The sequence below is a fragment of the Tachyglossus aculeatus genome (assembly GCF_015852505.1).
Source record: "Tachyglossus aculeatus isolate mTacAcu1 chromosome 12 unlocalized genomic scaffold, mTacAcu1.pri SUPER_6_unloc_1, whole genome shotgun sequence".
Classification (NCBI taxonomy): domain Eukaryota; kingdom Metazoa; phylum Chordata; class Mammalia; order Monotremata; family Tachyglossidae; genus Tachyglossus; species Tachyglossus aculeatus.
The window spans coordinates 19,860,861-19,875,673 of NW_024044828.1; the positions used below are offsets into that span (position 1 = coordinate 19,860,861).

The 14,813-nt window shown below is 49.5% G+C and overlaps 1 protein-coding gene across 1 annotated transcript in view; it reads right to left on the reverse strand.

Annotated features, from left to right (window-relative positions):
• Window positions 1-14,602, reverse strand: part of RTF1 (RTF1 homolog, Paf1/RNA polymerase II complex component) — a 36,892-nt gene extending 22,290 nt beyond the window's left edge. The window contains exon 1 of the mRNA XM_038741458.1: window positions 14,463-14,602. Within this exon, the coding sequence (XP_038597386.1) occupies window positions 14,463-14,540 (78 nt within the window). The 5' untranslated portion in view covers window positions 14,541-14,602. The remainder of the gene's footprint in view (window positions 1-14,462) is intronic.
• Between the last annotated feature and the right edge of the window lie 211 nt (window positions 14,603-14,813).

Below are 14,813 nucleotides of genomic sequence, written 5' to 3' on the forward strand. Positions count from 1 at the left end.
GTCAGCTGTGTGACTTTGGGCAAGTCACTTCACTTCTCCGGGCCTCAGTTCCCTCATCTGGAAAATAGGGATGAAGACTGTGAGCCCCCCATGGGACAACCTGATCACCTTGCAACCTCCCCAGTGCTTAGAACAGTGCTTTGCACAGAGTAAGCGCTTAATAAATGCCATTAAAAAAAAAAAATTCCGGCTCCGCCAACTGTCAGCTGTGTGACTTTGGGCAAGTCACTTCACTTCTCCGGGCCTCAGTTCCCTCATCTGGAAAATGGGGATTAAAACTGTGAGCCCCCCGTGGGACAACCTGATCACCTTGTAACCTTCCCAGCACTTAGAACAGTGCTTTGCACATAGTAAGCGCTTAACAAATACCATCATCATTATTATTATTATTATTAGGCTTTGTCCTCCCAGGTTTCATTCATTCATTCAGTTGTATTTATTGAGCGCTTACTGTGTGCAGAGCACTGGGCTAAGCGCTTGGAAAGTACAATTCAGCAATTTCTTCAATTTCAGCAATTGAAGCAGTGCTGCTTAGTGGAAAGGGCCCAGGTTTGGGAGTCAAAGGTTATGGGTTCTAATCCTCGCTCCGCCGCTTGTCAGCTGCGTGACCTTGGGCAAGCCACTTCACTTCTCGGTGCCTCAGTTCCCTCATCTGTAAAATGGGGATGAAGACTGTGAGCCCCACGTGGGACAACCTGATTACCTTGTATCTCCCCCAGAGCTTAGAACAGTGCTTGGGACATAGTAAGCGCTTAACAAATACCAACATTATTATTATTATTATTCCCCTATTCCCGCTCCCTCGCCCCCAGCTGACCCTTTTAGACTGTGAGTCCACTGTCGGGTAGGGACCGTCTCTATATGTTGCCAACTTGGACTTCCCAAGCGCTTAGTCCAGAGCTCTGCACACAGGAAGCGCTCAATAAATACGATCGATTGATTGATTGATTCCAACAGAGTTCAGCCACCGGCAACTGTAACCCCTCAGGGGGCTGGGACTCCACAAGGAACAGTTCGGGGGTGGGGGGAGGCCGGGAAATGAAATGTCCTCGCCAAGGGGAAAATAATCACTTTTCCAGCCCCACGGAGGCCTCCGTCATTGAAAGACTGTGTAAGACGCGGGGCAAAGCTGCCCATCTTTAACTGGCACAAAGTGTTCAAAGCTCCGGAGAAAAGCCGCCAGCAAGTAATTCTCCCGCTGATTCTCTTCTTCCTTCACCCCCCAGGTCGGCTGGGTGACTTTGGGCAAGTCACTTCACTTCTCTGGACCTCAGTTCCCTCATCTGGAAAATGGGGATGAAGACTGATTACCTTGTATCCACCCCGGCGCTTAGAACAGTGCTTGGCACATAGTAAGCGCTTAACAAACGCCATCATTACTATCTGCCCCGACCACTGGGATCCTTGGGCTTCTGAGCAGCGTTGTCCGGTTAATCGGCGACTCGGCGACCACCCCAAGTGCCCCTTGGGAAGAAACTGCCTGCTGTTTCTAATCCATCAATCGACGGCACTTATTGAGCGCTTACTGCGCGCACAGCACTGTCCTAAGCATTGGGAGAAGACAATATAATAATAATAATGATGGCATTTATTAAGCGCTTACTACGTGCCAAGCACTTTTCTAAGTGCTGGAGGGGATACAAGGTAAATAAGGTGGTCCTACATGGGGCTCACAGTCTTAATCCCCATTTTACAGATGAGGTGACTGAGGCCCAGAGAAGTTAAGTGATATCATCATCATCAATCGTATTTATTGAGCGCTTACTGTGTGCAGAGCACTGGACTAAGCGCTTGGGAAGTCCAAGTTGGCAACATATAGAGACAGTCCCTACCTAACAGTGGGCTCACAGCCTAAAAGGGGGAGACAAAACCAAACATACTAACAAAATAAAATAAATAGAATAGATATGTACAAGCAAAATAAATAGAGTAATAAATATGTACAAACATATATACATATATACAGGTGCTGTGGGGAAGGGAAGGAGGTAAGATGGGGGGATGGAGAGGGGGACGAGGGGGAGATATATATATCTATGATGATATATATGATATATATATATATATATATATATATATATATATATGATGATATATGAGAGCATCAGCGGGGCCTAGTGGATAGAGCACAGTCCAGGGAGTAGGAAGGACCTGGGTTCTAATCTTGACTCCGCCACTTGTCTGCTTGTCTACCTGTATATGTGTATATATGTTTGTATGTATTTATTACTCTATTTATTTATTTTACTCGTACATATCTATTCTATTAATTTTATTTTGTTAATATGTTTCGTTTTGTTCTCTGTCTCCCCCTTCTAGACTGTGAGCCCACTGTTGGGTAGGGACCGTCTCTATGTGCTGCCAGCTTGGACTTCCCAAGCGCTTAGTACAGTACTCTGCACACAGTAAGCGCTCAATAAATATGATTGATTGATTGATTGATTGCTGTGCCACTTTGGGCAAGTCACCTCACTTCTCTGGGCTTCCGTTACCTCACCGGTAAAGTGGGGATTAAACCTGGGAGTCCTGTGTGGGTCCAACCTGATTAGCTTGGATCTAGAGCTTAGAACACTGCCTGGAACATAGTAGGCGCTTAACAAATACCAGAAGAACAAAATTAGAGCTGGAAGACACGATCCCTTCCCAGGGAGCTTAATGGGTGCCTCTGGGTAAAGGTGGAACCCTGCTAATCTTCCCAAATGTTGTCGCATCGGGCGTCGGGGTTCCCCCACCTCCCTCACCCCATCTTTGATGATGATGGCATTTATTAAGCACTTACTATGTGCAAAGCACTGTTCTAAGCGCCGGGGAGGTTACAAGGTAATCAGGCTGTCCCACGGGGGGGGCTCACAGTTTTAATCATATTTATTCTATTTTATTTTGTTTTAGTTTGTTAATATGTTTTGTCTTGTTGTCTGTCTCCCCCTTCTAGACTGTGAGCCCACTGTTGGGTAGGGACCGTCTCTATACGTTGCCAACTTGGACTTCCCAAGCCCTTAGTCCAGTGCTGTGCACACAGTAAGCGCTCAATAAATACGACTGAATGAATGAATGAACATGGGACAACCTGATCACCCTGTATCTTCCCAAGCGCTTAGTCCAGTGCTCTGCACACAGTAAGCGCTCAATAAATCATCATCATCATCATCACCAATCGTATTTATTGAGCGCTTACTATGTGCAGAGCACTGTACTAAGCGCTTGGGAAGTACAAATTGGTAACATATAGAGACAGTCCCTACCCAACAGTGGGCTCACAGTCTAAAAGGGGGAGAGAAATACGATTGAATGAATGAATGAATGAACATGGGACAACCTGATCACCCTGTATCCTCCCCAGCGCTTGGAACAGTGCTTTGCACACAGTAAGCGCTTAACAAATGCCATCATTATTATTATTATTAATCCTCCTTTTACAGATGAGGCACAGAGAAGCGAAGTGACTTGCCCAGAGTCACACAGGTGCCAGTTGGCTGCTACTACCACTGGTATCTGTTAATCGCTTCCTATGTGCCAAGCACTGTTCTGAGCAGGTTGGACCCGGGGCTCACAGTCCTCACCCCCATTTTACAGATGAGGGCACTGAGGGCCGGAGAAAGGAAGTGACTTGGCCGGGGTCACGCGGCAGGCGAGTGGCGGAGCCGGGATTAGAACCCGGGTCCTCGGGACTCCGAGGCCCGGGCTCCGGCCGCCAGGCCGTGCCGCTTCCCTAACGCAACAGGGATACAACAAATCAAGGCCGTGCCGGGCGGATTCTTCTCACACGCTACAAAGTTGCGCCTGTTCTTCCGAATCTACCCAGGCAGTGCAAACAGGGTGGGTGTGCAGGAGGGCTTGTACTTCCCAAGCGCTTAGTACGGTGTTCTGCACAGAGTAAGCGCTCAATAAATACAACTGAATGAATAAATGAGGGCTGGGGGTCATTAATGAGAAGCACAGTTGTCCCAATTTCCCGACCTTTGAGCCCCAGTTTCCCGACCTCTTGGGGACAGGGTGGGGAAGCTGATTTATTTTCCCCCAGGGATTTTCACCCCATCATCCTCATCAATCGTCAATCGTATTTATTGAGCGCTTACTGTGTGCAGAGCACTGTACTAAGCGCTTGGGAAGTACAAATTGGCAACATATAGAGACAGTCCCTACCCCAGTGTCTGAGAACCTCCTGAAGAACTCCAAAGCATCAGAAAGGGTTATAATCATCATCGGCATCAACCCGCTGCTATTTTGTTAAGAGCTTACTAGGTGCCCCGCACTGTACTAAGCTGATAATAATCATAATAATGATGGCATTTATTAAGCGTTTACTATGTGCAGAGCACTGTTCTAAGCGCTGGGGAGGTTACAAGGCGATCAGGTTGTCCCACGGGGGGCTCCCAGTCTTCATCAACATTTTACAGATGAGGGAACTGAGGCCCAAAGAATAATAATAATAATAATAATGGTATTTGTTAAGTGTTTGCTATGTGCAGAGCACTGTTCTAAGCGCTGGGGAGGTTACAAGGCGATCAGGTTGCCCCACGTGGGGCTCCCAGTCCTCATCCCCATTTTACAGATGAGGTAACTGAGGCCCAGAGAATAATAATAATAATAATAATGATGGTATTTGTTAAGCGGTTACTATGCACAAAGCACTGTTCTAAGCGCTGGGGAGGTTACAAGGCAATCAGGTTGTCCCACGTGGGGCTCCCAGTCTTCATCCCCATTTTACAGATGAGGGAACTGAGGTCCAGAGAATAGTAATAATAATAATGATGGTATTTGTTAAGTGTTTACTATGCACAAAGCACTGTTCTAAGTGCTGGGGAGGTTACAAGGCAATCAGGTTGTCCCATGGGGGGGGCTCACAGTCTTCACCCCCATTTTCCAGATGAGGGAACTGATGAGGCCCAGAGAAGTGAAGTGACTTGCCCAAAGTCACCCAGCTGACAATTGGCGGAGCCGGGATTTGAACCCATGACCTCTGACTCCAAAGCCCTGGCTCTTTCCACTGAGCCACGCTGCTTCTCATAGCGGCAGATCTGACTACCAATTCCCTCCAGGCGGGCCCACGGTTTTGAGGTGGGTAGTCCAGACACCAGGACAGATCGGCCAACTCGGGACTTCCCAAGCGCTTCGTCCAGTGCTCTGCACACAGGGAGCGCTCAATAAATACGCTTGAATGAATGAATGAACAGCTCTGAAACGTGCGGGCACATTTCAGGATTCTCTCTTCCTCTCAGAATAAGGGCCCCCGAGCCAAAGAGTCCAGAGTGGCTATTCTCCCACTGGGCCCCAAACCAGTCTCCCCAGTTTTCCCGGGCCCCTCCCGAGGAGTGCCTCCCGGCGCCATGTGATTGTGTTGCCCATCTGCACTTCCCAATCAATCAATCAATCGTATTTATTGAGCGCTTACTGTGTGCAGAGCTTCCCAAGCGCTCAGTCCGGTGCTCTGCACACAGGGAAGCGCTCAAGAAATACGACAGTGAAAATGAATGAAAGGGCCAGCTTCGACAGTATTCCCGGGAAACTTGGGTTCCCACCTAAGCAGCTTCCCCGCGATCCTGGGAGTACGAGAGCCGGAAGGGAAATGAAAAGGCGCTTGCCCGGCTCACCGCATTTTTGTTGCTTCCCCCAAAATGGAAGGAAAAAGGGTGAGCAATTAGGAGGAAAGACGGACCACGGGGATTACGGCGAGCAATCGGGGGTACTTTTGTAGCACTTGTTTAATATAATAATAATGATAGCATTTATTAAGCACTTACTATATGCAAAGCACTGTTCTAAGCGCTGGGGGAGATACAAGGCGATCAGATTGTCCCACGGGGGGGCTCACAGTCTTCACCCCCATTTTACAGATGAGGGAACCGAGGCACAGAGAAGTAAAGTGACTTGGCCAGAGTCACACAGCTGGCAAGTGGTGGAGCCGGGATTTGAACCCATGACCTCTGACTCCAAAGCCCGGGCTTTTTCCACTGAGCCACGCTGCTACGTTAAGCCCTTACTACGTGCCAATCACTGTTCTAAGAGCACCGCCTCTAGACTGTAAGCTTGTTGTGGGCAGGGACCGCGTCTGTTTATTGTTACACTGTGCTCTCCCAAGCGCTTAGTACACTGCTTTGCACACGGTAAAGGCCGAATAAATACGACTGAATGAACGCAAGACAGAATGCGTGGGAGAGTACGATACAACGGACCTGAAAGAAACATCCCCTGCCCACCAGGGGCTTACATCATCATCAGCAATCGTATTTATTGAGCGCTTACTATGTGCAGAGCACTGTACTAAGCGCTTGGGAAGTACAAATTGGCAACATATAGAGACAGTCCCTACCCAACAGTGGGCTCACAGTCTAAAAGGGGGAGACAGAGAACAAAACCAAACATACTAACAAAATAAAATAAATAGAATAGATAGGTACAAGTAAAATAAATAAATAGAGTAATAAACATGTACAAACATATATACATATATACAGGTTTACAATCTCCCGACGGACGCTAAATTATAGCGAGGGGAGACGGCAGAGCGTAAAGATAAAAGAGTTGTGGGGCTGAGGGTGGGCTGAATATCAAGGATTTAAAGACTGTGAGTCCGCTGTGGGTAGGGAATGTGTCCGTCCGTTGTAATACTGGGCTCTCCCAAGCGCTTTGCACATGGTAAGCACTCAATAAATACGATCGAATGACGTTTAAAGATAATAATAATAATGATGGCATTTGTTAAGCGCTTACTATGTGCGAAGCACTGTTCTAAGCGCTGGGGGCATACAAGGTGATCAGGTTGTCCCACGGGGGGCTCACAGTCATCATCCCCATTTTCCAGATGAGGTCACTGAGGCTCCGAGAAGTGAAGTGACTTGCCCAAGGTCACACAGCAGACATGTGGCGGAGCCGGGATTCAAACCCATGACCTCTGACTCCCAAGCCCGGGCTCTTTCCACTGAGCCACGCTGCTTCTCAACTGCTTCAGGACCGTGTCTCCGAAGCCGAGAATATTTCCAGGAGTTGGGGGAGGCCTAATGTGAGGATGAGGGAACTGAGGCCCAGAGAAGTGAAGTGACTCGCCCAAGGTCACACAGCTGACAAGTGGCAGAGCTGGGATTAGAACCCATGACCTCTGATTCCCAAGCCCGGGCTCCTTCCACTGGGCCACGCTGCTTCTCTAATAGACGCCCCCCTCTTCTTCATCACAAGGTGATTCGGTTCAGTCCTGGCCCTTCACTGCTACGGGGCCAGCAGACCCACCTGAATAACAATAATAATTAATAATAATAATAATAATCATGGCATTTATTAAGCACTTACTATGTGCCAAGCAACAATAATAATAATAATGGCATTTATTAAAAGGGTACAGATCCAGGCGCGGAACAGGCAAAGTGCCTTGAGGGGAGGCTGGAGTCTAAAAGCCTATTTCTGGCCCCCCAACTCTTCCCCTCGAAACGTGAGGTTCGCCCCGCGGGCGGCGGGGAGACGGAGGCCGAACGAGGGGGGAAACGCCTTTAGGCCCCAAAGTCTGGGACGGCTGATGGATTTACGACCCGAACCCGCGGAAAAAAAGTTCAGGAATATTTCCCGGCGCACTCCCCCTTGGAATTACGTCTGGGAACCCCGCGCCCCAACACGGTTTCTACTGAGGCTGCTTGGGCCCCATTTCGACGGAGCCCTGCCCCACCATCGCTAAGAGCCTCGAGGGCCTTGCTGTGAATCGCCCACTTGGATATATGTTGCCGATTTGTACCCAAGCGCTTAGTACAGTGCTCTGCGCACGGAAAGCGCTCAATAAATATGAACGAATGAAGGGCCAAGGACTCCCACGGGCCCCCTCCAAACCTAGTCGACACCTGGGGATTTGGGGGCGGAAATTTTAGACTCTTTTTCTGTTCCGCTGCCTACTTTTTGGCTGTTTCGCTGGAAGGGAAGACAGGTGAAGACACAAAGTGAATAATTTTTGCAACACACACACACACACACACACACACACACACACACACACAGCTAGGGAGAGGAAGACAGAGCTAATGTTTGTAGAGTTCAAGAAGTAAGTTCAGCCCTCTTTTCATTCGTTCACTCATTCAATCGCATTTATTGAGCGCTTACTGTGTGCAGAGCACTGGACTAAGCGCTTGGGAAGTACAAGTTGGCAACATCTAGAGACGGTCAATCAATCAATCCTATTTATTGAGCGCTTACTGTGTGCACAGCACTGGACTAAGCGCTTGGGAAGTACAAGTTGGCAACATCTAGAGACGGTCAATCAATCAATCCTATTTATTGAGCGCTTACTGTGTGCAGAGCACTGGACTCAGCACTTGGGAAGTACAAGTTGGCAACATCTAGAGACGGTCAATCAGTCAATCCTATTTATTGAGCGCTTACTGTGTGCAGAGCACTGGACTCAGCGCTTGGGAAGTACAAGTTGGCAACATCTAGAGACGGTCAATCAATCAATCGTATTTATTGAGCGCTTACTGTGTGCAGGGCACTGGACTAAGCGCTTGGGGAAGTACAAGTTGGCAACATAACATAACACTGGTCCCTCTCCAACAGTGGGCTTACAGTCTAGAAGAGAAGCAGCGTGGCTCAATGGAAATCAATCAATCAATCATATTTATTGAGCGCTTACTGTGTGCACAGAACTGTACTAAGTGCTTGGGAAGTCCAAGTTGGCAACATACAGAGACAGTCCCTACCCAACAGTGGGCTCACAGTCTAGAAGGGGGAGACAGAGAACAAAACCAAACATATTAACAAAATAAAATAAATACAATAGATAAGTACAAGTAAAATAAATAAATAAATAGAGTAATAAATATGTACAAACATATTGGAAAGAGCACAGGCTTTGGAGTCCGAGGTCATGGGTTCAAATCCCGGCTCCGCCAACTGTCAGCTGTGTGACTCTGGGCAAGTCACTTCACTTCTCTTCACTTCACTTAGTACAGTGCTCTGCACATAGTAAGTGCTCAATAAATACGATTGATTGATTGATTGATTGATTCTCTGGGCCTCAGTTCCCTCATCTGGAAAATGGGGATGAAGACTGTGAGCCCCCCGCGGGACAACCTGATCACCTTGTATCCTCCCCAGCGCCTAGAACAGAGCTTTGCACATAGTAAGTGCTTAATAAATGCTATTATTATTACTATTAGAAGGGGAAGACAGAGAACAAAACAAAACACATTAACAAAATAAGATAATCAGAATAAATATGTACAAATAAAATAAATTTTTTTTCTACTTTCCCACTGTGTGGAGGCCTCTGGCTTAGGTCCCCCAGAAAATCTCCAAGACTCTTCACCAAACCTACCCCACGTTGGTCCGTACGCCCTTTGCATGTCCACCTGATGACCTTGTATCTACCCCAGCGCTTAGAACAGTGCTTGGCACATAGTAAGCGCTTCACAAATACCATCATCATCATCATCATCATCTTTACCTAGAGGTCAAAGTCAATCACGGCACGACGAAAGACCCAGGATCCACCTCCGTTCTTGGTGGTGGTGGGAGGATCAGAGTTCACAAACTGGGACCGTCAACAACTAATAACAACGACGACAACAACGCAACCAACGATAATAGTAATAATGGGCTTTATTAAGCGCTTCCTTGGCACTGCGCAGTGTGCTAAGCACTGGGGCAGATCCGTCCCAGTCCCGCATGGGGCTCCCACTGAAATGGGGACGGAGGACCGGTATTTTAACTCCACTTTACAGATGAAGAAACGGAGGCACAGAGAAGTGACTTGCCCAAGACCAGCAGGCACGTGGGCCTCGAACTCGGGTCCTCCTGACGCCCGGACCCAGGCTCGTCCCGGGTTTAGGTGTCAGGAGGACACGGGTTCAAATTCCGGCTCCGCCGTGAAGCCTTGGGCAAGTCGCTTGGCTTCTCTGGGCCTCGGTTCCCTCATCTGTGAAGTGGGGATGAAGCGTGTGAGCCCCATGTGGGACGGCGACTGTGTCCAACCTGATGAACTTGTATCCACCTCAGCGCTTAGTACAGTGCCTGGCACAAAGTAGGCGCTTAACAAATACCCTCAGAGAAGCAGTGTGGCTCAGAGGAAAAAGCACGGGCTTTGGAGTCAGAGGTCATGGGTTCAAATCCCGGCTCCGCCACTTGTCAACTGTGTGACTTTGGGCAAGTCACTTCACTTCTCTGGGCCTCAGTTCCCTCATCTGTAAAATGGGGATGAAGACCGTGAGCCCCACGTGGGACAACCTGATCACCTTGTAAATTCCCCAGCGCTTAGAACAGTGCTCTGCACATAGTAAGCGATAATAACTGCCATTATTATTATTATTATTATTACCCTCATCATCACCAGGCCTCCACTCCACCTCACTATTATGGGCATCCTTGTCACCTTTCGCCTCCACTGAGGTCCCCAAAATAAAGGCAACGTGGCTTAGTAGAAACAGCCCGGGCTTGGGAGTCAGAGGTTGTGGGTTCTAATCCCGGCTCTGCCACTTGTCAGCTGTGTGCCTTTGGGCAAGTCGCTTCACTTCTCTGTGCCTCAGTTACCTCATCTGGAAAATGGGGATGAAGACTGTGAGCCCTACGGGGGACAACCCGATGACCCTGAATCTACCCCAGCGCTTACAGCAGTGCTCAAGACATAGTAAGTGCTTAACAAATACCATTATTATTATCATTATTATTAGTATTTACCTCACCGCTTAGAACAGTGCCTGACACACAGTAAGCGCTTAACAAATACCATAATAATAATTATTATTATTATTACGACAGAATTAGCAGACACATTTCCTGCCCATGATGAGGTTTCAGTCCAGGGGGAGATGGCCATTAATAGGAACAAATAAGTAATTTATAATCGATCATTTAAATCCCCCCGCCCACGGCGCCATGTGCTGCTGCAAGTGACAACTCTCCCTCCCAGGAGGAGGAGGACAATCATGATGGTTGGTATTAGTTAAGCGCTTACTATGTGCGAAGCGCTGTTCTACGTGCTGGGGGGGACAGCACATGTGCAGATTTGTACATATTTATTACTCTATTAATGATATGCATATATCTATAATTCTATTTAATCTGTTTTGATGGTATTGACGCCTGGCTCCATGTTTGAATTGGACTTCCCAAGCGCTTAGTACAGTGCTCTGCACACAGTAAGCGCTCAGACAAATGAATGAATTAGGCTGGAACAGGGGCCGGGTCCCTCTCACTTTGGTTGTACCCAGCCCCAGCGCTTAGTACAGTGCCTGGCCCGTAGTGAGCACTGAATAAACAGGATTCTTATTATTATTATGGTGTATGTTAAGCGATCACTATGTGCCAAGCACTGTTCAGAGAAGCAGCGTGGCTCAGTGGCAAGAGCCCGGGCTTGGGAGTCTGAGGTCGTGGGTTCTAATCCTGACTCCACCACATATCAGCTGGGTGACTTTGGGCAAGTCACTTCACTTCTCTGAGCCTCAGTTCCCTCTTCTGTCAAATGGGGATGACGACTGAGCCCCACGTGGGACAACCTGATCACCTTGGATCTCCCCCAGCACTTAGAACAGTGCTTGGCACATAGTACGCGCTTAACAAATACCATCATGATTATTGTTCTCCATGCCTCAGTTCCCTCTGTAAGATGGGGATAAAGCCTGTGAGCCCCTCATGGGACAACCTGATCACCGTGTATCCCCCCAGCACTTAGAACAGCACTTGGCACGTAGTAAGCGCTTCAGAAATGCCACCATCATTATTATTCTTCACTTCCCTGAGCCTCAGTTCCCTCCTCTGTCAAATGGGGATGAAGACTGTGAGCCCCCCGTGGGACAACCTGATCACCTCGTATCCCCCCCAGCGCTTAGAACAGTGCTTGGCACCTAGTAAGCGCTTAACGAATGTCATCATCATTATTATCATTCACTTCTCTGGGCCTCAGTTCCCTCTTCTGTAAAATGGGGGTGAAGCCTGTGAGCCCCACATGGGGACAACCTGTTGGTCTGGTATCCTCCTCAGCGCTTAGCACCTAGTAAGTGCTTAACAAATGCCATCCTCATTATTATTATTATTCACTTCTCCGGGCCTCAGTTCCCTCCTCTGTTAAATGGGGGGGTGAAGCCTGTGGGCCCCACAGGGGCCCACCTGATCAGCTGGTAACCTCCCCAGCGCTTCGAACAGTGCTTAGCACATAGTAGGCGCTTAAACGCCATCATCATTATTATTATTATTATTTACTTCTCTGGGCCTCAGTTCCCTCCTCTGTCAAATGGGGGTGAAGCCTGTGGGCCCCAGGGGGGCCCACCTGATCGCCTGGTAACCTCCCCAGCACTTAGAACAGTGCGTTGCACATGGTAAGCGCTTAACTTTCTAGCCTGTGCGTCCGCCGTTGCGTAGTGGCTGTCTCTAGATGTTGCCAACTTGGACTTCCCACACAGTAAGTGCTCAATAAATACGACTGAATGGATGAATGAACAAATGCCATCCTCATTATCATTACTGTTCACTTCTTTGGGCCTCAGTGTCCTCCTCTGTGAAATGGGGGTGAAGCCTGTGAGCCCCACGGGGGCCCACCTGTTGGCCTTGTATCCTCCCCAGCGCTTAGCACATAGTAGGCGCTTAACAAATGCCATCCTCATTATTATTATTATTATTATTATTATTATTCACTTCTCGGGGCCTCAGTTCCCTCCTCTGTCAAATGGGGGTGAAGCCTGTGAGCCCCACATGGGACGACCTGTTGGCCTGGTATCCTCCTCAGTGCTTAGCACCTAGTAAGCGCTTAACAAACGCCATCCTCATTATTATTATTATTATTATTATTATTATTCACTTCTCTGGGCCTCAGTTTCCTCCTCTGTCAAATGGGGGTGAAGGCTGTGGGCCCCACGGGGGCCCACCTCATCTCCTGGTAACTTCCCCAGTGCTTCAAACAGTGCTTAGCACATAGTAGGTGCTTAACGAACACCATTATTATTATTATTATTATTATTATTATTATTTACTTCTCTGGGCCTCACTTCCCTCCTCTGTCAAATGCGGGGGTGAAGCCTGTGGGCCCCACTGGGGCCCACCTGATCTCCTGGTAACCTCCCCAGAGCTTCGAACAGTGCTTAGCACATGGTAGGCGCTTAACAAATGCCATCCTCATTATCATTACTATTATTCTTCACTTCTCTGGGCCTCACTTCCCTCCTCTGTCAAATGGGGGTGAAGCCTGTGGGCCCCACGGGGGACAACCTGATCACCTGGTAACCTCCCCAGCGCTTCGAACAACGCTTAGCACATAGTAGGCGCTTAACAAATGCCATCCTCATTATTATTATCATTCACTTCTCTGGGCCTCAGTTCCCTCTTCTGCAAAATGGGGGTGAAGCCCGTGAGCCCCACATGGGACGACCTGCTGGCCTGGTATCCTCCTCAGCGCTTAGCACCTAGTAAGCGCTTAACAAATGCCATCCTCATTATTATTATTATTATTTACGTCTCTGGGCCTCATTGTCCCTCCTCTGTAAAATGGGGATGAAGCCTGTGGGCCCCATGGGGGACAACCTGATCACCTGGTAACCTCCCCAGCGCTTCGAACAGTGCTAAGCACATAGTAGGCGCTTAACAAACACCATCCTCATTATTATTATTATTATTCTTCACTTCTCTGGGCCTCAGTTCCCTCCTCTGTCAAATGGGGGTGGAGCCTGTAGGCCCCACGGGGGCCCACCTGATCACCTTGTAACCTCCCCAGCGCTTCGAACAGCGCTTAGCACATAGTAGACGCTTAACAAATGCCACCCTCATTATTATTACTATTATTTTTCACTTCTCTGGGCCTCAGTTCCCTCCTCTGTAAAATGGGGATGAAGCCTGTGGGCCCCATGGGGGACAACCTGATCACCTTGTAACCTCCCCAGCGGTTCGAACAGTGCTTAGCACATAGCAGGCGCTTAACAAACGCCATCCTCATTATTATTATTATTATTATTCACTTCTCTGGGCCTCAGTTCCCTCCTCTGTCAAATGGGGGTGAAGCCTGTGAGCCCCACATGGGACGACCTGTTGGCCTGGTATCCTCCTCAGCGCTTAGCACCTAGTAAGCGCTTAACAAATGCCATCCTCACTATTATTATTATTATTATTTACGTCTCTGGGCCTCAGTGTCCCTCCTCTGTAAAATGGGGATGAAGCCTGTGGGCCCCACGGGGGACAACCTGATCGCCTGGTAACCTCCCCAGCGCTTCGAACAGCGCTTAGCACACAGCAGGCGCTTAACAAACGCCATCCTCATTATTATTCTTCTTCAGTTCTCCGGGCCTCAGTTCCCTGCTCTGTGAAATGGGGGTGATGAAGGCCGTGGGCCCCCCGGCTGCCGGTCCGTACGGGAGCGGTTCGAGCCTCAGCGGGCGCCTCAGCAATGCCACGGTGAGGACGGCTGGGACCGTCGGCGCTGAGGGGACGGTCCTCTCCTCCTCCTCCTCCTCCTCCTCCTCCCGCCTCAGGGGCCGCGGGGGCCGCGGGGGTCCGCGGGTTTCCCTGACCTGGTCGAGGTTCTCGTCGCTGGCGCTGTCCTCCGTGTCCGAGTCGATGAGGACGCGGCCTTTCCGCTTCTTCACCATGGTGGGTGGGTGTCGGTCCGGCGGAGACCCCCGTGCCCCGAGGCCCGCTCCCCGACGCCGCCGCCGCCACAGCCGCCACAGCCGCCACAGCCGCTCCGCCCACACAAAGGCCACCGCGCATGCGCCACCCGCTCCCCGGACACGCCCCCTATGCCTACGTCACTCTCCCCGCCCCTCTGGCCACGCCCTCTCAAGCCCCGACCCACTCAGAGGCGACCGCGCATGCGCCATTGGCTCAGCCGCCGCTCTGGCCACGCCCCCGGGCCATCCAGA